The 26,305-nt window shown below is 44.6% G+C and overlaps 1 protein-coding gene across 2 annotated transcripts; it reads left to right on the top strand.

Moving 5' to 3' along the window:
• The first annotated feature begins 20 nt into the window (after nt 1-20).
• Nucleotides 21-25,714, top strand: TES (testin LIM domain protein). Of its 2 annotated transcripts, XM_035128226.3 has the most exons (7): nt 21-525; nt 12,002-12,087; nt 14,589-14,841; nt 16,312-16,647; nt 18,912-19,127; nt 20,291-20,449; nt 23,924-25,714. In XM_035128226.3, the coding sequence occupies exons 1-7, from the start codon at nt 499-501 to the stop codon at nt 24,113-24,115; spliced, it is 1,269 nt and encodes a 422-aa protein (XP_034984117.1). In that variant the 5' UTR covers nt 21-498; the 3' UTR covers nt 24,116-25,714. The 2 variants fall into 2 exon arrangements, with proteins under 2 accessions (XP_034984117.1, XP_088508613.1); XM_088652487.1 differs by lacking the exons at nt 21-525; nt 12,002-12,087; nt 14,589-14,841 and adding an exon at nt 15,565-15,771.
• The last annotated feature ends 591 nt before the right edge of the window (nt 25,715-26,305 follow it).

Below are 26,305 nucleotides of genomic sequence, written 5' to 3'. Positions count from 1 at the left end.
GTGACCTGATCAGGCAGCTCATTCATTGAACGCCTCTCAGTCAGCAGCGAAGCCAAAGAGTTCCGCTTACACGCATAAGGAAGGGGCCGCTTCAGCTCCGCGCCAGCCCGGCTAGAGTTGCACCCGGGTGGCTGCGCGTCCGCGCAAGAGCCGCCCCTTCTCCGGCGCAAAGCCGGCCGCGCGGAGGTCTCTTGGCTGGTGGGCGTCGCGATTGGCTCTCGGACCTGCGAGCAGCTGCGCGCCCATTGGCTGCCGGGCTTCCTTTGTTCCTTTCGCCGCTGCCGCAGGAGAGCGGAAGTTTGAGCGCACTCGCTTGCAGCTGGAGCTGCCCGGGGCGAGCGAGCGAGCGAAGTGAGCCTCCCTGCGCTCATTTCCTTTCTAACCACATCCGACTGTCAGGGAGCAACAGCAGGAGGGAGGAGGAGGAGGAAGGAAGGCGTTTGTTCTCTGAGTGTTTCCCTCGCCCCGGATCTCGCGTGTGCGCGCTGGGGATCCAACATGGATCTGGAAAGCAAGATCAAGAAGGTAAGGAAGCAGCGCGCAACTTCACCGCGGGCGCGGAGGGAGCGAGCGCGGCTAAAGTTACCTGTCCGCGCTGGCCAACGCCCCTGACACTCTTGCTTGCTGCCTGCTACCGTATTGTTCTCCTCCTCGGTTTGTAAGATCCCAAACCTATTCTCCACCCCCCCACACACACACCTCTCCGTCTCAAGTTCATCCTCGGATAGTAGAATGCGCCTCCTTCGTAATATTGAAGGCGAGAGGGCGCTGTTGCAGAGATTGTTATTATTATTATATTGGTACTATGCGAACACACACACACACACACACGTTTTTAAAAGCATTGGCCCGGATGGATTTGGCTGAGACTGGTTATCGGTAGGTTCCACAATCCTGGCAGGGCAAGTCCTACCTACCGTACGTTTACTCACAACTAGGTCATTGTGTGTTTAATGGGGCGTACTCCCTAGTAAATAGGTAAAAGTGCGTTCGATTCAGTCGGTGGAGCATGAGACTCTTAAGCTCAGGGCCGTGGGTTCGAGCCCCACGTTGGGTAAAAGATTCCTGCATTGCAGGAGGTTGGACTAGATGACCCCCTCCCCCCAGGTCCTTTCCAACTCTACACTTCTATGATTCTATGAATCTGGGAAAGCTGTGCCGAAAATAAAACCAAAAGTACTGTATACAGTAAAGTCTGAATGACAAGAGAAAACGGAGAAAATATTAGGCTCCTGTCCCTACTAGCACAATCTCCCGCTCCACCAGTCCTTCCAAGTGATTCCTCCCCCCCAAAAAAACAAATTCAGATTCTTTGTTCTCTGGATATGCCTAAATATTACCAAACATGAGTTAATCTGTGCTGTGATGGATTCTGCGTTAGTGTGTACAGGTCAATATGTATGGACAAGCAGATCTCTTTTAAGCGTTCTCTAATTCTGTGATGCACTCACATCAAAAAGAGTGCAACTCCCTAAGGGGTTTCACCTCTTTTACCATTTTAATTTTTATTCTGTAAGTTTAGGACGGCAACTTGAATGTTTGCAGCACCTAAACTGTTTGGAACAAAATACTCTGCATTGGTTACTCAGATTTGTTGGAGGGGGCAGGGTGTTAGAAAAAAACCAAGTCTTAATTGAGTAGGCATTTTCTAAAGCTGGAGGAAAATGTTTGTTGCAGGTTTGTTGCATGCTTTTATTCAATTTTATGGCGTGCATAGGTGCCAAAATAAGGTAGAAGATGGGGAAATAGAGACATTTCTGCTCTAGTCATTAATGACAGGGATTCATCTCTGACTTCTTGCTGGGATAGGTTCTACCTTACTATGTACATTCCAGTGCTGTGGCGTTATTTAAAAGCAATGAACATTTTAATGCTTTTAAAAATCTTTTAACATTCTTATTAGTGTTGATTTATTCTATTTACTTAATTCTTATTCAGCTACACAGTCCACTTGGGTGCACTGCTGACCTGCTCTTAGTGGATTCCCACGTGTGCTCATATGATCCCCATCAGCAGCAAACCTTTCTCTGCAAAAGAGCACACCTTAGCTGTTATCCACCCCGAGCATGCACTCTTTGCTCTGTTAAGTTTAAAAGCCTATTGATAAACCACACAGAAATTATCGGAGGAAAGAAGGAAGGGTCTACACACTGAAGTCAACCTACTGTGGAGTTATAGCACAGTCCTATGAAGTAAGCAGAGGCGGTTTTAGGGTGGTGCAAATGGTTTGACTACAGGGGGCGTGGCACTGCAGGGGGCGCCACAACAATGCTGTAGAATGGGGCGCAAGTGGTGGGGGGGCCCCTGAATTTCAGCATCACACAGGGCGCTGCTAAAATTTGAGAGCCCAAAGTCTGCCACTGAAGTACAGTCATACCTCGGTTTGTGACCGCAATTCGTTAGGAGCCAGTCGCTCCCCGAGTCCGTCGCAAACTGAGGGGCTCTTCTGCACGTGTGCGAAGTGCTGATAGAGCGCTTTTGTGTGTGCGCATACTGCGCAGATCGCTTCTGCGCGTGCGCGCGCCACAGAACCTGGATGTAAACACTTCCGGGTCCACGGCGGTCGCAAACAGAGGCGGTTGCAAACCAAGGTATGACTGTACGGAACCTTACAAGCTCCAGACCTGGGGAGCCTACCAGAACCTACAATTGCTCCAGGGGAGCGAAACAGCATGGTTCATGGCCTGGTGCTCAAATAGTTCTTCCATTTAATTTTTGTAGCCCACGCCAGTGAAAGCTGATGAATAGATTGGATGTTGGTGTGCACTGTTGATGTACGCTAATAGTCTATTTGCGCAGTCTTATTTTGCTATTTCTTTTGGAAGAGAGAGAATATAAGAAAGAAGGGAACCTGAGTACTTGAGCCTTCCCCAGCCTGGCACCCTTCAGATGTTTCGGGCCATAACTCCCATCATCCCTGACCATTGGTCATGCTGATTGAGATTGATGGGAGTTGTGGTCCAGAACATCTGAAGGGCATCAAGTTGGATGAGTTTCAGGTCCCAATGCCTGGCTCTGGTAGCACTAGAAATAGGCCAGATTGTGACTGTTTCTCCAGGGATATCAAATGAGTCCATGCAGAGCATGGACTTGAAATTGAGCTACCAGTCTCTAAATGCAACAATTCTTGTGTCACACGCCTGTACAACTTCATATGTACCAACGCCAACCAGTTCACTTCTGAACTTTCACTATAAATAGTTTGAAGCTGCGTGAGCTAGCTCGATAAATGAAGAAAAGGGGTAAATTCTTAATATCCTGGTTAGCCAGAACTTCACGTAGGATGGTGATGATTTTGCACAAAAAGGAATGTACAGTATAGTCACTGGAAACATGATCAGGGAAGGAGTATAGTTAATGGCTTCAACTTTATACTCATGTATTTCTTCAAGAATGTATATAATCTGCTCCATATTAGTTTTTCAGATGTCACTGCTTCTCCTTTAGTATATGAAAGAGGTCTCAAATAATTGGTCAGTGTCACACAAGTGAAAGGAACTCCAGGAAACTTGCTGATGTTTTTGTGTTGCATTCAACTTCCAGTGCCTATGGCTACATGCCAACTTTTTTGTGACACTTCATAAAGGTACTGTACTGTATATTTACCGGTAATTGTTGCCCAAAAGGCCACTTTTAAGGATAGTATAAAACTTGTGCTGAATGTGATATTTTAGCAACATAGCTCTTTCTATCATCATATATATCTTCAGAATTTTTTGCATGGAAAATTGGGTCTGTTGATGAAGATTAAATGTATGCTTGCTTCTTTGATGTTACAATTAGCAAGCATTAGGCTGAAGTAGTCAATCTGTTGTCCAGCTTTTGTTAACACACACACACACACACAGTTTTAGAGGAAGTACGACTCTTTCAGTTAGGTTTTGGGATTACAGAAAATTATAAGAGACCACATATCTGTCATTTAAACAAATCAGTTGAGACCCTAGAAAATGTTTTCAGGTTACCTGCAGGAGTGTCTTATACAGTGGTACCTTGGTTTAAGAACAGCTTAGTTCAGGCATCCCCAAACTGCGGCCCTCCAGATGTTTTGGCCTACAACTTCCATGATCCCTAGCTAACAGGACCAGTGGTCGGGGAAGATGGGAATTGTAGTCCAAAACATCTGGAGGGCCGAAGTCTGGGGATGCCTGGCTTAGTTTATGAACAACTTGGATTAAGAATGCTGCAAACCCGGAAGTAGGTGTTTTGGTTTGTGAACTTTGCCTTGGAATAAGAACATGTTTTGCTTCCTGTTGAGTGTGTTCCATTTGTAAATTGAGTCCCCCGCTGCTATGGGAAAGCACACCTTGGTTTAAGAACACTTTGGTTTAAGAACGGACTTCCGGAACGGATTAAGTTCGTAAACCAAGGTACCACTGTACAAGAGTAGCTGTTGTTGTGGAGAACAAGAAACTGTGTCCAGCCCTTGGCCATGAACAGAAATTTGTGAATGATATATTTACTCTCTTACTCAGCCATCTGCAACCTCTTTGTTTAGGAATAAATGGAAATAAATGTTTATGAAAGATTTAAGAGATCCCGTACCAGAAGACGATAAAATGTAGTAAGGATAAACACATGCCAGTGTTGGCATAAGCTACGTGGTAGTTGTATAGGTATCGCTGTAATCTGGAGGCCAGAAAAATAGAAGAGAACATGTAATATGTTGGTAGGAAACTCTTCTTCATAAACGTTGTCCCCGCCATTAGTTGTAACCAACCCACTTCCTAAATTTTAAGAAATTTAATGTGAGGTGGATTAATCCGTTCCAGTCCTGGCAACTGAGCGCATCCTAATAGGCAAAACTGTGCATCCCCTTTGATCTCTTTGGTAGTTCTGTCCTGGTGAAAACTGACTCCATTAACTATGGCCAACAGAGAGCTTTGATGCTCTGTGATTTCAGGCTTCCTGATGCAATGGTGAGCATAAATATCAGGCTTGAGACCTTCTTCTTGTTACCTGATCTTGTGTGAAATCTGAAGACCTGTGGAAAAGTACATCTGAAAAACATCCATCTGGTTCTCCTATCTTTGAACGCTACCGCTTTGCTCTCCTCATAAATTCCATAACTTGGTTTTTTCCTCTGGAACATACTTTACCTTAATTCAAAGCCATCCTATGAGCTGAATGAGAATGTGCTTCTATAATTATAGCTCTTAATTGCTTTATAGAGCATGTTCATTTTCAAAAATGACATTGCAGACAAATGTGGCTTCTTCTTTATAGGTCTGGTGCATGCTTCATTTTTTTTATCAAGACTTTCTCTCTGGTTCCACACACACACAAAAAAGAACAAGAGAAAAGTAGCTGGGAAGACAGTGGTGCTGCGGGGGAGAAATTAGGAGCATAATTCCCTGTCACTCTTCAAAAAGTTGTTGAAGACATTGCACCAAGCTGGAAATGAGAAGGATTCAGTGGTAAAGAGACTATATGATATACAGTTAATCAACCTTGATTATTTCCCTTCTCATGTTTCCTAGGATCACATTTTTTAAGAATTTTCTGAGCTACCTTGAATATACCAAAGAATAAATATGTTTTGTGTTTGGTCACTTCCTTGCTGGCTTTTTTACTGTATTTTTTTTAAAAAAAAAGTTATTCCAATGTATTCCTGTAAGGTGCCTTTCCTGTGGAAGGATCAAGGAATACCTGCACAAAACTCAAGATGCAAATGGAAAAAAATTAAGAACAGGGGGTAACCAGTTTGGATATTGTTGGGCTATAACTCCCATTATCGCTAACCATCAGACAGGTTGATGAGCGCTGGAGTCTAACAACATCTGGTGGTAGCACCACATTATCTCCCTTTGACTTGAGGGTTCGTAGGCCTTCTGTATCCCAGAAAAGCAACTTTCTAACATTGCAATCCAGTCTCAGTGAGTTCAGTGGGGCATATTTCGAGGTAAGCAGGTATAGGATTGCAGCCAAATTTCCTTGAATGTCTCCATGCTTACATTGAAAAGTTAACCAGAAGCAGAAAGGCTAGAAAAGAGCTCCTAGATACTAAAGTCCTTTTGGGTTGTCTTAATTTCATCTGTAGATGAATAACACAGCGAAGAGAAATGGCAAGATATTTATTTTGGATATGTGGTAAAAATGGGACGAGATAGGGAGGTAAAATGATATCCATGGCATCTGTGCGAGATTTCATGTCCCATAAAGAAGGGTTATCGGTTCTTGACAATGAGCTTGAAATCAACAATCTCTGAGAAAGTAGTATTCTGCCTGCCCAGAATAAATTGCTCATAATTCTCTTACCCAAAGCCCGAGTGCCTCAGAGGTTAGAGCTTGGGTAATTGCAAAATACAATCTTAATGCCTAATTCACTGGGTGCATTCATGTGCTAGGGATGCCTTTAACATCCGGCTAATCTCTCCCACATATACAACTGCTACCTGATTTTACCTATTTTTATAGATACAGTGGTACCTCGGTTTACAAACACAATTGGTTCCGAAAGTCTGTACTTAACCTGAAGCATACTTAACCTGAAGTGAACTTTCCCATTGAAAGTAATGGAAAGTGGATTAATCTGTTCCAGACAGGTCTGCGGAGTACTCAACCTGAAGCGTACTTAACCTGAAATGAACTTTCCCATTGAAAGTAATGGAAAGTGGATTAATCCGTTCCAGACAGGTTCGCGGAGTACTTAAACTAAAAGTACTCAAACCGAGGCATACTTAAACCGAGGTATGACTGTAGAAAAATAGAATTGCAGAGTTGGGAGGGACCCTCAGGGTCATCTAGTCCAACCCCCTGCAGTGCAGGAATCTCAATGAATATAATGCTATGTGTTTGACGGGGGTTGTGATTTTTCCCAGTGTCTGTGTTTCCCATTAATTTCACCATGGAGATGCTGAGAGCTAAACAGTTGGTGCTTTATTGAGCCCCTGTTAGTTAAACCTTTGTTCCAAGTTAGAATTCACTCTGCCCAGTCTGTGACATTGGTGAACTCCATAAAAATGTGTCAGTAGGTCACTGCCTCGCGGTCCCATTTGCATGCAGTGATCACATAGTTTGCCTCAGGAAAGGAGAGGCTGGCACTGAAGCATAGAAATTTGCGTCCTTTTGGAAAATAAGGGGGGAACATTCCCATTCAGACGGCTACTCTTGAAATAAGAATGGTATGTGTCTGCCTTTTTTAAAAAGGGTGTTTTTTTAAAAGAGTAGGTAAACCCTGGGATGTGCCCGAACAATGAAAATGAAGGCAGGCAAAGAGACAACTTGCTAAAAATCCTGCATTGCAAGCAGCACTCACTTTATATTCAGAAGTAAAAGTTTCTGCTCCGTTTGTTTACTGCAAAGTGCCACTTGGCATTTCTTGCAGGGCATTTCTTGATCCTTGTTGTTTTGCGACGGCTGCCTTGGAAACCAGTTCAGAGTGAAAATCAACAACCAGTCACCATTTCAATAAATCTTCCCAGTTCAACAGACAAATTGGAAATGGGACAAAATGGAAAAAGTCCTGGTTTTTTTTTATAACAGGACAACATTCTCAGCCATTTGGGTAATTTTGTACCAGCGAAATTAATTCTATATTTTATAATTGTCAATATGGCTAGTTAGCAAGATAGATCAGAATTCCCTTATATGTGTGGGAATTCTCTCAAAGATGGCCTGGGCAGCTTTCAGTGTGGTAGCCGCTGTGGGGTGGCAGGGGGGCGGGAATCATAAAGTGACACAATCAAAATGTAAAGCAATAAAATTAAATAACACATTTTAATACCAACTAGGCCTTAATAATCGCCTTTTGTCCGTTAGAAACATTTCTAACCTCTTGCATTGGTACTGTGTTTCATTGCAATATATGATTTTAATACACCTATCAAGGCTGTATATACATTCCCTCGGTAGCCCCTAGAACAGCCCTGTAAAACAAGCTAATATGGTTATCCCCATTTTATAGATGAAGCTGAGAAGGGGTGGTTTGCCCAAGGCTTTCCCAGTGCTGAGTGCACATTTGAACCAGAGTTTTCCCAATTCATAGCTCCCACTCATTCCCAACGTGGGGCACAGGCCTGAGGTACACATGGGATTCCCACACGAGGAATAGCTTCTTTGCCTGAAACAAATATTTGCATGCATCCCTGTTGCTTATGCAGACCTATTTCCACAAATAAAATAAATGGGAATTCCCACTAGGGCAGGATTTGTGTGCACTCGCAAAGCATGGACCAGAGATACTGGGCTTAAGTTGCCTGACAGTGTTCTCTTTTTATGTATCATCTGTTTGGAAGAATGCTGAAAAAGTGAAGCCTAAGTAAAAGCAGTTCCCTCCTGAATTTGAGGCTTCTTGCTGTTTCCTGTCTCCCTCAGCCAATCCATGTTGCCAGTACATGTATGTCCAGTGCCGGCTAGCTAGCATATGGTCTTGCTACGGATGAATGTTAGAAGGGTTTGGGTAAGGCCACGATCACACTGAGGCTCACCTGCACGAAAATCCCCTGCGCATAATAGCTGCTGGTTCTGACAGCTGCTTAAGTGTTAGAATATACATGTTATTTTCAGAAGGCCAGTTCCACTCCGCTCATAGAGAGGGCCCGTGCCTGCTGTGTCCCCTCACATCATGTCAGCTCCGCTCCCTTCCAACATTTGTGCATTAGGCAGGGCATTAAAAAGGGGGGCCTCTTTGTGTATATTTCCCCATTATTTTTACTAGTTGTAGTCGTCATCTTTCTTGGCAATCACTCGTAGCCAAGTAAGATAGTAGTACCAGATGACTGGGTTGCCCCAGCTGCTCTGGGTGGCTTCCAGAACATATAAAAACATAATAAAACATCACACATTAAAAAGCTTTCCTATACAGGCCTTCAGATGTCTTCTAAAGATTGTATAGCTACTTGTCTCCTTGACATCTGATGAGAGGACATTCCACTTAGTCATACCTGCCAAGTTGCTGTCAGAGAAATAAGGGACCGGGCGGAAATAGCAGACCGGAAGTAGCGCTGCCACCATTTTGGAACTGGGCGGAGCATGCTCAGAAGTGACTTTTGATGCTGCTTTGCCCAGTTCCAAAATGGCCGTCGCGCCAGAAGTCGCACTGCAGCCATTTTGGAACTGGGCAAAGCAGCATCAAAAGCCGCTTCTGAGCATGCTCCGCCCAGTTATAATGGCCGCCGCGCCAGAATAAACCGGGGGGAAACAAAAAAATCCGTTTTTTCAGCTAGGAACAGCTGGAAAAACGGGGATTTCCCGGGGGAAACGGGAGACTTGGCAGCTATGCACTGAGTGGGTGCCACTACCGAGAAGGCCCTCTGCTTGGTTCCCTGTAGCTTCTCTCCTCGCAATGAGAGAACTGCCAGAAGGCCCTCGGTGCTGGATCTCGGTGTCGGGCCAAAAGAACAAAGAATATCCACTTGCTTGCATCTGAAGGCATCTGTGTGAGCTGTGTGGTTGTGCATCTTTGCCTTGGTTTCTCCTCACCACTACCCGTGGGTGTTCAAGATATAACATTAGATTGGAGTCTACTTGCAGTCCTCCTCAGGCCAGGGGCGTTTGCCAGGGGTGAGAGGAATTGTGGGCACCTGCTCATATATTCCTGATGTTGTGTCTCTAAGAGTCTAGATGAAGCACACCTGGTTTGCATTGCATTTCTGTAGCACTGTGTAGCCACACGAGGATGCCAGCATATGATGCCACCATGTCCTTTTGCAGCAGGACACGTGGTGCTGTCTTTGTGGCTGCATTCTGTGTCTTGGCCACCATTATATTAGGTGACAGGTGACAATTCCTCTCAGAATTTGTTCCTCCCCACCCAGTAATTTCCCCTGCAAATCTTAGCCTCCAATAAGAATATGCAACATATGAATACATTATTTGATGGTGCAGATATTCTTCTTCTTCTTCTTCTTCTTCTTCTTCTTCTTCTTCTTCTTCTTCTTCTTCTTCTTCTTCTTCTTCTTCGGGAGAGATGATATTCAGCACTTCTATTTCCCCAGACATTTGAGTGGCAGCATCCAGGAAGCTGAGGTTTGGTTAATATAAAAGAGAGCCAGCTTTTGAGTCCCCAGAAACATTCCAAGCTGATTAAAGCAAGATTTCTTTTTCAAACATGAGGCTGGCCTGCAACCATTTATAACACTTTGCTCTGAAGTAATATTTTAGTCGTGAAGGCATTGTGAAGCAGATGACTTCAATCAGTAGACTTGTAATGCTTTTCGTTCGCAGACTGCCTTGAAATCAAACTGGGCGTATTTGAAATGCCAGATGTTTTTTTTAGAATTTTTAGCAACTGACATCCAGAAACCTCTTCTTGGCTACATTTCAGATGACCTATGTGTCTTACTTTCTTCCATGATTCCATTTATGGATAAATTGATTCCATCCTCTTTTTTTTAAAAAAAGAAAAAAGCATGCAGGCAGATTTCTTATACTTTTGAGTATTGAAAAGTGAGCTTGGTGTTCAGTCAGAATTCCACACAGGTGTAAAGCATTATTTAGCAATTGCAACATACACTTTTGGGTAAGTGTTAATGATAATTATGAATATTATGTCTGAAACCCTTTCACCATGAAGCTTGCTGCTTTTACTTATGCAGGGGCGAAAGCCTGTGTCCCCTCTTGAATAGCCAGCCACAGGCTTACAGCCCATTATTCATTTTCATGAAAACTGGCATTTCTTTCCTGCTCGACAAATCTGCTTGCTGAAGCACTCTTGCAGAACATAAGTTTCATGTGGTCTTTTCTTTCTATATTGATAGAAACATAGGGCTGTTGTCATACCAGGCTGTTGCCTAGTAGCCAGTAGGTGGCCACATCAACTCCAGCAGGAGAAATGTCTGGCAAGCAAGCAAGCACTACTGGTGGCAGGTGGCCCAGGCGAACTGTTCAACAGAGGCAGGAGGTGCTAAATAGTGACTTGATAAACTGCTGGAGGGGGAAGCTGATTCAGTAGGGCTGGGCGATATTTGGTTTTCAACATCACAATATATCACCAGCTAAACATCGTGATACACCGATATAACACAAAGTCTGAAATAAGAATGGAACTATGTAGAGGCGAACGGTAGGGTAGGGTGATATCTGGTTTTCGATTTTGTGATATATCACCAGCTAAACAGTGTGATATACTGAAATATCTCAATGTCTGAAATAAGGATAGATCTGATTTTCAACTTTGTGGTGTATCACCAGCTAAACATCACATTATACTGATGCGGGTGTGGTAGGCAAATACTGTATCACTATGTGGCATAAACCGTGAAGCCAGCCAATGCCTCTACATAGCTCCATCCTGATTTCAGACGTTGTGATATATGTCTGAAATAAGGATGGAGCTATGTAGAGGCATATTTGCCTACCACACCCGCACCCACATCATGATTTGCAATATATTGCCTGGTCAAGAACTATGACAATAATACCACAATATGGACTTCAAACCGGTTTTGGGCAATACATTGATATATCACCAGGGCCGGCCCTACGGCCAGGCTGGGTGGTGCAGGGCGCCACAGTGCCGGCCCGCCAGGGGGGCGCATCGCAGCTGCGCCCACCAGCCGCTCTTCCACACAGCAGCGCCCTTGGCAGTAGCGCTGCGCGCTGAGCCCGCCCGCCGTGCAGCAGCGCCCTCGGCAGCCGCGCTGCACCTGCCCACCCACCTGCCATGCTGGAAAACGAGGCGGGGGGGAGGCCGCCGGAGGGATCCGTCGCACCACGGCGCCAGGGCACCAGAGGTACTTAAGACGGCCCTGTATATCACCCAGCCCTGGTTCAATCATATGTTTCTTATTTCAGTGTCCTGATATCACTATCGCTATCATAAAGCCAAATGCATTAAAGGGCCATCTATTATTCAGAAATCACAGGGCTAGGAAGAAAGGTGTGAAGCTTCCGTGATGCAGCTTCAAGTGAATTATCTTGTTGAAAGTTGAGATCTCCCCCTGTCTATATCTTAGATAGATTTTTGGACGTTTGCCAGTTGAAGCACTCTAAAAATAATACTATGTGCCTTAGGAAATATTTTTTTTATTTAAGCTCTGTTCTTTTTTTGGTTTTCTAGATGGGCTTAGGACATGAAGAAGGATCTGGAGCCCCTTGCTTGAAGTGCAAAGACAAATGTGAAGGATTTGAGTTACATTTCTGGAGGTAAGAGGAGAGATTTCCTGATTTACCAAAACATTTCTATTGCAGATAAGCTTGTCTGCACAACACAGGCCTCGTTCAGCCACAAACTGACTCGTTCAGACATAAACTTAGCTACATCACACATACGGACTGGGGGAAATTAAGGCATGAAGGAATTGTGAAGTCCATGTGAAAGTTCAAATCAGAAGCTACGACTCTTGCCGGCATTGATTCTGATTAGAACAGCAAGCGTGAGTTGTGCTAGCATTTTCAAGGATATGAAAAAGACACTATACTATTCACTGCTATCGTGAACACATCTTGCCTGTGGGCTTCTCACAAGCTACTATGAGAACAGAATACTTGGCTAGGTGGATTAATAAAGCCATTGGCTCAGAATTGCGATGAGGGAATTGGTGTGCATCAATAGCTGGGTGGTCCCAGGTTGAGCTCTGCTGAATCTGCCACCTTTCCCATTTCAAGATAAACTGTGGCCAGAAGGTTGGTGGTTCAAGTCCACCCAGGGATGGGTGTGGCCAGGATTCCTGCATTGCAGAGATTGAGCTAGATGACCCTCAAGTGTCCCTTCCAACTCTACAATTCTATGGTTCTACGTATATGTATTTATACATGACATATTTTTCAAAGGAGATCTCTGTTAGCTTCTCTAAGTTTTGAAGGTAGTTTGTCAGGAATTTCATAATGACCCAACCTAGACTCCCCCCCCCCCGCAATTCCCTCCCCCCATAGATACATGACTCAGTGAATATATATGCATGAATGTCTCTGAAAAGCTTTCTGCAAAACAAAATATGCCTTTAGGGTCTGCGGTACAATTATGTTCTTTTCCACTAGATGGGAGTGTAACATCTGTGAGAGGAAATCTGTTACACTGGAGCATTCTTGACATACCTGCCGGAAAATTCATATTGCCACTATGTAAAAACTATGGATCGGGTAGTCTCTGATTGCATGTGACCTTGACACATCTAATGCAAGGTTCCGGATCATATTCTGCAGTAACATGAAGCAATTGGTTCAGATCCTACCCTCTGGAGCAGGAGAAAGCAAGTTTGTTCCATCTTCCATGTGACAACCCTTTAGATATTTGAACACGGCTGTCATATCTCGTCTTAGTCTCCTCTTTACCAGGCTAAACATACCCAACTCCCTCGGCCATTCCTCATAAAGCTTGGTTTCTAGGTCCTCGGTTGTGCCTCAGAGAGGCACAGACCTGAGGGATAAACTTCCCACATGATTTCTCCATCTTGTATTGAAGCAGCAGGACCACTGGTCTATCCAGCTCAGTATTGCCTAGGAGTTACGACATGCCACACTAGTAATGTAAGAGCCAGAGAGATGTCGTGGTTAGAGTGCTGGACTAGAACCAGGGGAACCCAGGGCAGAATTGCCACTTGGCCACAAAGTAAACTGGGTGGCCATGGCCCAGTCAGTCTCTCTGTTCCTCTGAGTGGTTGAGGGGCTAAATAGGGTGAAGAGAGACCCACATACACCACCTTGAGGAAGTCAGAGGAAAGAAAGGTGTTGAGGCCATCAGGATAGATCTTCAGGGCAGAAGTCCAGGGCCCCAAACACAGCAGGGTTGGCTTCCCAAATATGTAAGTAAGTGAAGTAGTGCATATTATTCTATAAAGTGGCAGCAGCATAGGAGCATTCAGTCCAGGCATCCCCAAACTTCAGCCCTCCAGATGTTTTGGACTACAATTCCCATCTTCCCCGACCACTGGTCCTGTTAGCTAGGGATCATGGGAGTTGTAGGCCAAAACATCTGGAGGGCCGTGGTTTGGGGATGCCTGATTCAGTCCATAGTCTTAAAACTATAGAACTGGTACTGAATGTAGGATATTAATCTGCCCCTTTTGCTCCCAGATAATTTATACTAAGGAAGGAAAGAGGAAAATGTATTCATGAAAACAAAGGACAGCACACTGTTTAGCTGCTTGTTCACATCAATGTTACCAGAGTAATATTGACGCTGCTGTTCACCTTCCCAGAATGCTCTTCTCTCCCACAGAGAAAAGGGCTATTTCCTAAGAAATGAAAAAGCAAAGGAATCTGTTGTATTCATCATGTGACTTCACTAAGCTCCATTTTCAGCAGGGAAGGGACAGTTGAGGCAATTACTTCTAAGCACAGACAGTGACCTAGTTTGCACGTAGCACTCAGCCAAGAGAAGAGATTGCAGCCCTTTTCCTCCTCCTTGCTGGGCTTGCTGCTTCTGTGAGCTAAGCCATGGTTTGACTTAGCACATCATCAGAACCTGGGCTTGTGGTTTGTCTCGCTCCAGACAACTGTGAACTGCAACCAAGGTCGGTTCTTTGTTTACAGCTCACATTTGCCTAGAGGAATAAAGCAGCTGTGGTTTCCTCTCCTGGAGCCTCCTACACTTTCACAGAATTATGGTTATGCCCTCCTGAATGATATCTAAAGCAGGATATCACTCAGTTTCTGTTTACTTATATGAACATGGCCTAATCAGTGCTTTTCTCTTGAATCGCTAGGAAGATATGTCGAAACTGCAAGTGTGGGCAGGAGGAGCACGATGTTCCCACTAGTAACGAGGACGACCGCAAAGTGGGGAAGCTCTTTGAGGATACAAAATATACAACCCTCATTGCAAAGCTGAAATCGGATGGGATCCCTATGTACAAGCGGAACGTTATGATACTGACTAATCCAGTGGCTGCCAAGAAGAACGTGTCCATCAATACTGTGACTTACGAATGGGCACCTCCCGTTCAGAATCAAACCCTGGTGAGCTATCATGATACAGTCTTGGAAGCTTTTATGAAAACTAGAAGAAGGTATCCTTTTAACCACGGTTTCCCAAATTTGGGTCTCCAAATTCTATTCTATTTTACTACTGTTCTCATCACCCCTAGTTAGCAGGACCAGTGATCAGGGATGATGGGAATTGTAGTCCAAAAAACATTTGGAGACCCAGGTTTGGGAAACCCTGCTTTAAACTGAAGGAGGGGTGGGTTGGAGTGTATAGAGAACACCCAGGACCGGGGCCATATTTTGATGTAAAACAACAGGAAAATATGAATGGAATTATTTCAGTAACCCTGGTACCGCTTCAGTTCCCATCAGTCTCAGATAGCATCGCCAGTGGTCCAAGATGAGGGGAAATCTAGTCCAGTGCCCCGGTTCTTCTTCCCTGCTATAAGCCATGTAAACATAATGAAGTTGGGTCTGGTGGTCAACTCCCCTTGCAAGTCTCTGATTGCTATAAAATAGTCACACAATGGAAATAGGATGATTGTGGAAGCAAGAGGGGTGAGGTGGAGGAAAGAGGTCGTGTTAATGGCTAGGATAAAGCATTGCATTAGAGATGTTCACCACCACTTAGGATGATTTACGACTTCCCAGATGAGCCCTTTCAAGAATACTTCCAGAAACAGGACATAGCGTTAGAAAACCTGCACAATTTATGTCATTGTTTAAAAGCTGAAGAAAAGCACTCAAGCCTGCACATTTCTGTTACTGTATATGGTCAGAACGAATTCAGAGCTGGGAATCCAAGCGAAAAGCTCCCCTTGGTTTATTAATGGCTCATCGAGATGCGATAGTTGGATAGCCTTGTTGGGATTCCCCACCCAGCCCAACCCCTTTGCATGTTTCAATCTTGAGTCAAGTTTATGTAGTGTCTTGCTGGCTGATCTAAAGCAGAAGGCTGGAGATGTGTGTGCAGCTTTGTAATCATAAGAGGGTTTTAGGGATTTTCCAGGGGGGGGGGGGCTTCGGCGTGCAGAAATAGCTTTTCTTCAGTTTTTCATGTATATCTTGCAGTACTTTATTTCATTTTATTTAAACAAGCTAAAAAGCCTTCGATCTCAGTTCCAACCCTCACATGCTGGTTTTCCTCTGTGAGAAAGATTGCAATTAGCAGTCTGAAAGCTCTTGCAATGTCAGTATCTGAAAAGATTCAGTGCTGGCTAAACATCATTCAAGCTGTTACTGCAGCGGAGTAAATGGCTGGGTTTTTTTGTTGTAAAGCATGTGCCTGCAGTGAGCTTCTGACTCTCAGTCCCAGTTACCTCCCTTCAGTTTCGCTGTCCACTTCTTGGTATCTGTTCGCGCCAAAGAGTAACAACTTCTTCTAAGCCCTGTTAATCTCCCCTTGGTTGCCTTCCTCCCTGCTGCCACCCTCCCCGTTTATAAAAGCAGGAATCCCAAGGGCATCTGATAAACTAATTCTTGCAATCCCTCCGGACTCTTTAGGCAAGACACTATATGCAGATGCTTCCCAAGGAAAAGCAGCCCGTGGCTGGCTCGGAAGGTGCTCAGTACAGAAAGAAGCAGTTGGCCAAGCAGCTGCCTGCACACGATCAGGATCCGTCCAGATGCCACGAGCTGAGTCCTAATGAGGTGAAGCAGATGGAGCAGTTTGTGAAGAAATACAAGAACGAGGCGCTCGGGGTGGGAGATGTCAAGCTGCCGAGCGAAGTGGAAGGCAAAGCTGCCGGCAAGGATGTCCCGACTAATGGGGAGAGAGGCACCTCGGCCACCGTAGGAGCCATGGAAGACAAAGTGGCTGGTCAAAAGGCACCCCAATATGTAAGTGGGCACATATGTATATTTGTCTTCCTGTCTGTTTGTGTCTTGTGTGCTGCAAACAGGAGCGGTACTGTCGATAAAGGGTAGCAAAACAATGGGGTTTTGTATTATTTTAGCCTGGTATTTCATGCTGCAGCATCCTTTGCACAGGGTTTATTTATTAAGTATTTTAGTTTTTTAAACTATTGACTGTTTCAGCCTGCTTGTTTTGCAAGCTAAGAGCAACAGGGGCAGAAGGAAAATGCCTCTGGGTCCTCCGCTAAGGAAAACACAGTATGTTCTAAAATGTGACTGTTCTGGGCCTTGGAGGTAACTCCTGGGAAAAGGAAACATGGAAATTGTAAAATTTGTAGAGTTGGAAGGGACTACAAGGGTCATCTAGTCCAACCCCCTGCATTGCAGGAATCTTTTGCCCAACATGGGGCTCGAACACACGACCCTGAGGTTAAGAGTCTCATTCTCTACCAACTTAGAAGCATAGCATCCCCTAGTTGGGACAGACCTCAGACACCATCTAGGCCAGGGGTGGCTAACTGCAGCTCAGAATCATGATTCCCCTCCAACCAGCAGTTTTTCCTGACCCCCAGATGATTTTGGCAGTGGCTCCAAAAAGAAAAGAAAATGGAACTCGACACAGGGTAGGCAGGCCAGTTTAAACCTGTCTGCCCAATGCCTTGATGGGGGTTCATATCATCCCCCTGTTGGTCATGGTGCGACTGGGGAGTGAGTGGTAATGCATGCGCGCACACACCTCTCAGCTGACCTGAGCATTGCACGTGTGTATTCAAGAGTGCGCAATAATAATAATAATTTTATTATTTATACCCCGCCCATCTGGCTGGGTAGTGACCCTGCCTACTTTGGGCCACAGCCAACATGGGCATGTGACCCTCAGAGGATTGGTCAAGGAAGAGTTCATCCCTTGGACCACAACAAGCCACCCTGATTTACTCTGCCCCACGTCTCAGTGCAGGAATCTTGCAGTCACAGCATCCCAGAAAGGATGGAATTGTAGAGTTGGAAGGGACTCCCAAGGCTCCTCTAGTCCAACCCCCTGCAATGTCCAACATCTACTTAAATTTCTCCTGTGATGAAGGGCCCGCTGTTTCCTGAACCAGCTAAGTTCTCTGTTGAACAGCTCTTCTCATTGGGAAGTTTCTTCTTAATACTTAGGCAAAGCCTGCCTAATTTCCATCTGTTAGTTTTCTCCTTCAGTCTGGAGCAACGGGGAGCAAGTCTGCTCCACCATTTACATGACGGTCCTGCAGCTTCTACCGAGATATAAAATGCTGTATTTAGTACCTGCACGAAGATCAATATTTTTGTCTCTTGGGATGGCTGGTGAGCCTTGCTATATTTAAACGAGAGCCATTAGTTCTTGGAGGAAGCAGTGTGTTGTGGGTTTCTTTTCTTTTCAAGGTGAAAACTGACAAACTGTACAGAAAAGGAAAACTCCCAAGATGAAGAGGGAAGGACTCCTAAGTGGAAGCCTGGGTGGGGCAGGGAGAGAGAGATGGCACCCCCAACTAAATTTAATGAGGAAAGGCCTCTGCTTGAAATCAAACTAATAAATACAAAAGCAGACATCTCGTGGCTTCACTTACTGTTGGCAGAAAGTATTAAGCCATATAAACAGCATTGATCCACTTATTACTTACAAGACTTAAGTTAGAAGGAGCTGGCTGTAAATCATCCAGACTGCTGAGAAGACTCCACCCCTTCTGGACTTTAAGCCAGGCTGCTGTGGTCTCTTGGAGTCCTGAAAGGCCAACACTAGTATATCTAACCTTATATTTACGTATTTATTTTGGGGGGGGGGGCAGTTGGTTTTCATTTCCTTGTCATATATTAAGCCTATATTATTTCATTGCACTGTTTTACCTTGTTTGAATGTACTGATGTGTAACATGCAAATATGATTTCACAATGATGTGAAATCGATGTGAAGACACGAACTGTCAATCTGCATCAATCTGCAGAAATCTGAATTACATTTGCTCCAATTTAGCAGTCAAGATTGGGTTTTCCCAGGGGGTAGGTAAAGGTAAAAGGTAAAGGACCCCTGGATGGTTAAGTCCAGTTGAAACTGACTATGGGGTTGCGGCACTCATCTCCACTTTCAGGCCAAGGGCGCCAGCGTTTGTCTGCAGACAGCTTTCTGGGTCATGTGACCAGCATGACTAAAGCACTTAGGGCGCAGTGGGGTAAGCGGAAGTCTGGATAAGCCCTTACATAAACTTTAAAATCCCTTGGCTTCCTCGCAGTACTGCTTCCGGTGCAAACTGAGCATGAAGGAAGGGGACCCGGCTGTCTACGCCGAGCGGGCCGGCTACGACAAACTCTGGCATCCAGCTTGTTTTGTCTGCTGCACCTGCAGCGAGCTCCTTGTGGATATGATCTACTTCTGGAAGAATGGGAAGCTGTACTGTGGCCGACACTACTGTGACAGCGAGAAGCCCCGCTGCGCTGGCTGCGACGAGGTAAGCAAGGTCCCCCTTCTGCTCTGCATCCACGGAGAAAAGACCTGCCTGTCAAGATTTGCTGCCTTTTGATCAGACCAAGGGGAAAGGGCCTTAGCTCAGCGGCAGAGCATCTTGCTTTCCACACGGGAAGTCCCAGGTTTGATTCCCATCATCTCCAGGTAGCGCTGAGAGACATCCCTGCCTGAAATCCTGGAGGGCCACTATAGACCAGTGTTTCTCAAACTTGGGTCCCCAGCTGATGTTGGACTACACCTCCCATCATCTGTGACCACTGGCGCTGCTAGTGAGGGATGATGGGAGTTGTAGTCCCAACAACCCAAGTTTGAGAAACACTGCTATAGATTATACTAGATAGACCAATGGCCTTATTCTGTACAACGCAGCTTCTTCCATTGCTGTCCCTTTAGCCCAGCATTAGGATTTCACTAACAAGCAGAGCATGATGGTGAAAGGCAGCACCTGACCCCAAAAAGTATACATCAAGGACATGACTCCATTATCCAAAGCAGAGAGGCTGGGAAAGTCATCCATTCTTTTCCCACTCTGGTTTTTAATCCGAGGGGGAAATAAATTTGGCAGCTTCTAAAGCGGACTTCTCCTTTTGAGGTGGGCTTGAATGAACCCCCAGATTTCTTTTCTGAGATTTGCTCAGGAGCACTTTGCCAGCATCTCTTAGTCCTGAGCTGTGCAAGAGCCCTGGCTATAACTCCTTTTACCTGTAGCTCACCTTGTAGGTCCTCCTGACCCCTGGAGCCTATTTCTTTGTGTCCCATTTGCACTGTTCGTACACTACCCTCATTCTCAATACTTGGAAGGCATTCATAAGGGCGTAATATCCCTGCTGCACCAGGCCAGAGGCCCATCTAGTCCCATCATCCTGTTCTCACGGAATACCCATGGGAAAGCCCGCAAGCCATTCCTTTTTTCTCTGGGAGAGTCAAATCTCTGCTTTTTGCATTCACTGCTTTTGACAGAGATCTCCAGAGGTCCTGGTGAAAAGGGCGGGGAACGGAACGATGAATGCAACAAGCTGAAATGCACAGTGGAGCTATTTCATATGGTGGAAAAGTGTGCATTTCCTTAGCATTGTAAAGTGTTCCAGAACAAAATACTGGGGTGGTTGTATTGAATGTGTACCTCCCTTCCTTGTGTCCCTTCAGCTTATATTCAGCAATGAGTACACCCAGGCAGAAGGTCAAAGCTGGCATCTGAAACACTTCTGCTGCTTTGACTGCGACTGTGTCTTGGCTGGGGAGATCTACGTCATGGTAAACGACAAGCCTGTCTGCAAACCGTGCTACGTGAAGAATCATGCCGTGGTAAGAGAGTCACAATTTGCCTGCGGCGTGTAACTACTATGTACAGTTATGCGCCCAGATGTGCTTTCCCATATCTTGCCTTGAACAGTGGTTTCTTAAAACAATGTTATCCATAACAAAAAAAACCTACTGGCTTATCCATGCCCCACCCCAACCTGGTGGTTGTCAGCTAAGTTTTAATCGGAGTTGACTTAATGAAATTAATAGACCTAACATAGTCATAGAATTGTAGAGTTAGAAGACACTTTGAGGGTCATCTAGCCCAGACCCCCTGCAATGTAGGAATGTTCATTAATGTCAGTGTTTAAGGATGTTGGTTTATTGATGTATGCTCTTGATTCTAACTTGGTTGAATACCACCCAATGTTTTGTCTTTGATAGTGTTTCCTGTAAGCAACTCATTCACCATCAAGGTCCACTTCTCTTATCACGTGTTTTGTTCAGCATCTACACACAAACTCTTTGGAATGCCCAGCTTAGGCAAAAAGACTGGTACCGTAATATCAGGAATGTGCTGGTGACACACAGCTACTCCTGTCTTGTTCCAGAGTAGGGGGGGAAACCTGAGATTACGCTAGTAAGGAAGGGAAGTTTGTATGAAGTTGCCCTATCCTCTTGTCATCGTCCTGCATGCTGAAGAGCAACCAAGTTCAAGTAAAGATTTTGTGCATCATTCTTGACCACTTTGGGCAGTTTGTGTAAACCATCCCTTTGCTTGACCAAAGTTGACCTTGCCACCGTGTCTCCTTCCCAGATCATTCCCATGAGAGGTGGGGGGGGGGTTATGGCACTTTTTATGAGCTTCCAGGTGTGCTCCTCCATCACTTGCAATTTCTGCAGAATGCAGAAGTACTATTGCTAGTTTAGGCCAGTGGGAGAGCATGATGTTCATATTTCATTGCACTTGCTTGCGCTGCATGTGGAGTGGTGAAATGATTTCAAAGGAATCCTTCTCGATTTCCAGTGTTCTAACTGTACTAGAGATTTGCATGTCGAACTTTGCTCTGGTGCCTGAATAAACGCAGACAGAAAACAATAGGGGCCTGGGATTTAATTTCATTTGAATAGACCTAATGTACCTTGGGTATGAGGGACCCAGGTGGCGCTGTGGGTTAAACCACTGAGCCTAGGGCTTGCTGATCAGAAGGTCGGCGGTTCGAATCCCTGTGACGGGGTGAGTTCCCGTTGCTTGGTCCCAGCTTCTGCCAACCTAGCAGTTCGAAAGCACGTCAAAATGTAAGTAGATAAATAGGAACCGCTACAGCGGGAAGGTAAACGGCGTTTCCGTGTGCTGCTCTGGTTCGCCAGAAGCGGCTTTGTCATGCTGGCCACATGACCTGGAAGCTATACGCCGGCTTCCTCGGCCAATAATGCGAGATGAGCGCGCAACCCCAGAGTCGGTCACGACTGGACCTAATGGTCAGGGGTCCCTTTACCTTTCACCTTTTTTACCTTGGGTATAAAACTCCTGGGGCAACTGTCCTTGTCTAATGCTTTCATGGAGCAGTGACTCTCCTGCTATCTTCTAGACTGAAGTTTTTGTCACTTTCACTGCATTGTCCAAAATCATGGACAGCTGTTGTATTCTTGTGAAGTCCACTCGGCACGACCACCAGGGGAGTATCTCAGTGTGCAGTCTTATAAATATTATTCTTTAAAATGCAAAGAATGAAATGTTTTTAAAACATTGTTTAGCATCTGCACCAGTTAGTCCAAAGTTAATTACTTCCTCATTCGGGTTCCTGGGTTTCCTTTGTTCTACTTACAATGCTGCTTTTTGGAGCTTTATTTATTATTGTTCCTGTTTGGTTTTCCCTTCTCTTAATGAGTGTTTTCTGTCTGTAGTTTCGCTTAGCTTTTTTGTGTGTGCTTTTTAATCTGCAGTTCTTAAATTCAGCTTTCCCACTGATAGAGCAGTTATTCATCAGGACACTCTGTCTCCCCTCTTGTTCTGACCATTATCTGAAATGAACTGACTGGAAAACACTTCTTTGTGTTTCTTCAGGGCATCTATTTCTTTTTCCCCCCAAGAACTTTGCTGATGCATTACACTCAGTGACTCACATTAAAATAGAGAAGTGCAGAATTTAAGAAGTCGCAAAAGGGGTGGCCTTGTTCTCACAGTAGATGAAGCAGTGAGTGTACCACTGCAGAGGGGAGTTTGCATAATTGAAAAACCCTCCATTCAAACACACAAGAAGCACAAAGTCTTGCATGTATAAAACTAGCATGCCAGAAAGATGCCATTAACAACTGCTTGGAAAGGAAGAGCAGGGTTGTTGAGACTTGGTGGGGCATAGCTAATGAAGTAATACTCAAAACAGACCCCCTGAAATTTATTGGACCTTTGCTTTCAGTGGGTCAGATCTGCGTATGACTAACATTGGCTATCGCCCAGTATATATGTGCAGACTTACCTGTAAGCAGAGATGAGATGGCTCAGTTGGTAGAGCATAAGACTCTTAATCTCAGGGGCCTGGGTTCGAGACCCAAGGTGGGCAAAAGTTTCCTGCGTTGCAGAGGGTTGGACTAGATGACCCTCGTGGTCCCTTCCAACTCTATGATTCAATGAATTGGTGGTTCAACTCAGTCTGTAGACTTGCTATCGATATTTTTCTCTCTGCTTTCACAATCCTTCAACTAGGCACCCATCCCTGCAACTTTTCAGTGTGCTTATTTTAGGCATTACTGCATAGGAATTGCATCTCGCAGCTCCTCACCTGTAGGATAGACAGGCTGGTACATCAAACCACTGTGTAGAGTTTGCAGTTTACACAATATTGCCACCAAGTGGAGGCCTGTGGAAAGCACTCAGTATAGCGGCTCTTGCCACAAGGAAGAACAGGCCCAATCCACAGAATGGGCAAACAGTAGGCTTTGCCTCTTCTGCCTGCCGAGGATCCCTTTCTACGAGGCAAAATCTAGTCCTCGGCCTTTGCCTTTTCTACATTCCACAGGCAATTTCAAGGCACAAAAGAGAAACCAAGGATGTTGAGTAATGTTGTCATCATGATAAATTATGTTACAACTGAAGCAGTGTTAGAAACTCAGGTATATAAACTAGACGCCATATTACAGTCACCAAAACAGAATGCCTAGTTGCCACTTGGGGGCAAGATGGCTCGAAAGTCATATTTTTCCATGTGACTTTTTGGTTCCTGAAAATCATTCTGATTGTGCAGATAAAATATAACAGGTAGGATTCTACAGGATGTGTTGCTAGTCTGTGAAAACAGTCAAGGGTGAAGGATCCCCAGGCATGCACCTCCAGGTGGTGGAAACATCAGGCACCATCCTGGCGCCCAGGCATCTTCACTTGGTCGCAAGTGGCCGATAGCCAGGTGCAAAATGTGCCTGGCAAATTTCAAATGCTGAGCTGAAGTCATAACAACATCTGTATTGAATATGCTGGGTTTCGTTGTCGTATAAAACAGGAAATAAATCCATTTTTTGTTTCTCTTGTCTCCTCGCTAGGTCTGCCAGGGTTGCCACAACGCTATCGACCCCGAAGTTCAACGTGTGAGTTACAACAATTTCAACTGGCATGCCACCACAGAGTGCTTTCTGTGCTCCTGTTGCAGCAAGTGTCTCATTGGCCAGAAGTTTATGCCAGTAGAAGGAATGGTTTTCTGCTCGGTGGAATGTAAGAAAAAGATGATGTCCTAATGGGAAGAGAACCCGGATCAAGCCAAGTTTTGCTTTACTTCAGAACCCTCTGCATTTCTACTGTATTGGGGCGTTTTTAAAAACAAAATTGAACGTATTAAATGGCAAATTCCAAAGATTTTTTTTTAACATTTCTAACTTGATAGCTTTTGATTAAGTACTTCCAGCACTTCTGTATTCTTACTACTTTGTTACTACTTGTTGCAAATGTTCCTCACATATAGGGAGCCTGATATTCCTGATGTATTTCAAAGACTAGATGAGGCATCCCCAAACTGCGCCCCTCCAGATGTTTTGGCCTATAACTCCCATGATCCCTAGCTAACAGGACCAGTGGTCGGGAAAGATGGGAATTGTAGTCTAAAACATCTGGAGGGCCGAAGTTTTGGGGATGCCTGGACTAGATGCTCTCAAGTCTTCTTTTATACACATTTTAAAACAAACTATGTAAAAATAAAACAACAACTTGGTATGTTGTAAATCAGTGTTTCCCAGACTGGGGTCTCCTGCTGTTTTTGAACTACAATTCCCATAATCCCTGACCACTGTTCCTGCTAGCTAAGGATGATGGGAGTTGTAGTCCAAAAAGAGCTGGAGACCCAAGTTTGGGAAACACTGTTGTAAATGTTATACCATACTCCAGATGTTGCTGGACTACAACTCCCTTCATCCCTGACCATTGGCTATGCTGTCTGGAGCTGATGGGAGTTGGGGGTCTAGCAACAAATAGAAGGCCACATGTTTTGGGTTCTACCATTACAAAAAAATCTCCCAGAACAAATACCACAATATTTGGTGGGAATGCTAAGCTAGAATCCTTTTCCTGGACATGCTTGCTTCATATCTGAGGTGAGATTTTGAATGTGTGGAGTGGCATTCAAACATTTGAATTCCTCACTTTCAGTCTGAAGCATTACACACAGATCATATCTGTTGGCCTGCTGATTCTGTACAGCAGCCCTCAAACATAATTAGGCTGAAATAAAAAAAAATTTAAGCCTTCCTACTTCCACTGAGCATCTTGCACAAATGCCCCAAAGCTTTGGCTCCAACCTTTAATATTTGCATTAAAACACTTTCCCTTCTTTGTTAGGTTTAAACTTTTTGGGTTTTTTTATTTAAAAAAGCAGCGGTGGACTTTTTGGTGCTTAGAATGTGACTTGCTTTCTATTAATCTGAAGTTTTGTGCCTCTTTCTCTGTCCTCTTCCAATCAGGCTTGTTATCATATTGTTATATTTTGTCTCTTCATTTTATGTATTGTCCAGAATTATAGGCAATAGGAAAGATTTAAATTTGCCCATGCCTCTGCACATGAATGAGATTTTTAATACAGGGAAGCTACACCTGGAGGCCACAAGTTGTCAACCCCTGGTGTAAACAGTATATAGGCTAATGGGTCTGATTTTGTATAAGGCAGCTTGCAAGCTAGTTATTGTGATGCTGAAATTTCTTTATGACGAATGTAAGAAGGTACATAGCGAAGGAATGTGGGCTCTTGGCTTTGTAAACTATGCAAACCCTTTCCATTCAACCCTTCTAAGACTAAACAAACGTGTAAACTTATATTCATGCTCTCAAATAAAACTTTCACCAAACCATTTGCTAGCTTGAAATCTTTCATTTGCCTCTTGGTAACTGTAATGACAAGGCTATTCCAGAAGGTGGTGATCGTTTCAAAGACAAAAAAAAACGCTCTCTGACCAATTTGAAGCTTTTGATAATACAGTTGCGAAGAAAAGCGGTGTTTTCTCTTCCATAGCTTTAAGCGCTTAATGGTCTGTCTGGGTAAAACTGGCCATTAGACTCTTAGCTCTGTAAATTTGTTTCTTGAAGCTTTGCATTAAAATCTCTTAGAGGGTATGTGATGTTAGCAAATGTGACCCATGGCAATGATTCAGTGATTTTAATACATATATTCAGAAATAAACATATCTAGTAGGCTTCCCATGTTCTTCTCGGACCAGAGGTGGTGCTTCACACACCTACCAGGAGGTGAGGGTCCTGTATGCATGCAGAGGTTCTCTTACTTTTGCTGTGGGGGGGAACCCAGAACAAAACCAGAGACTTCACCTTGCTCAAACGATAGCACTTTATGGAGCCTTGTATCACCTGGTTCTGGTAAAATGGAATAGTAATAAAACTGAACCTTTACAATGGACATCGTTAGCTGCAAGAGGAAATAAGGTGTG

Source organism: Zootoca vivipara, chromosome 9 (assembly GCF_965207765.1).
Source record: "Zootoca vivipara chromosome 9, rZooViv2.hap1.1, whole genome shotgun sequence".
Lineage (NCBI taxonomy): Eukaryota > Metazoa > Chordata > Lepidosauria > Squamata > Lacertidae > Zootoca > Zootoca vivipara.
The sequence above is the reverse complement of the archived record's forward strand: the minus strand, read 5'-3'. Positions and strand labels throughout refer to the sequence as shown.

Bases quoted from the DNA above. Each gene is read 5' to 3' on its own strand.
- TES (XM_035128226.3), top strand. From the start codon at position 499: ATGGATCTGGAAAGCAAGATCAAGAAG. The intron at 14,842-16,311 runs GTGAGCTATCAT...CGGACTCTTTAG, and splicing joins CCGTTCAGAATCAAACCCTG to GCAAGACACTATATGCAGAT. The intron at 19,128-20,290 runs GTAAGCAAGGTC...GTGTCCCTTCAG, and splicing joins GCTGCGCTGGCTGCGACGAG to CTTATATTCAGCAATGAGTA.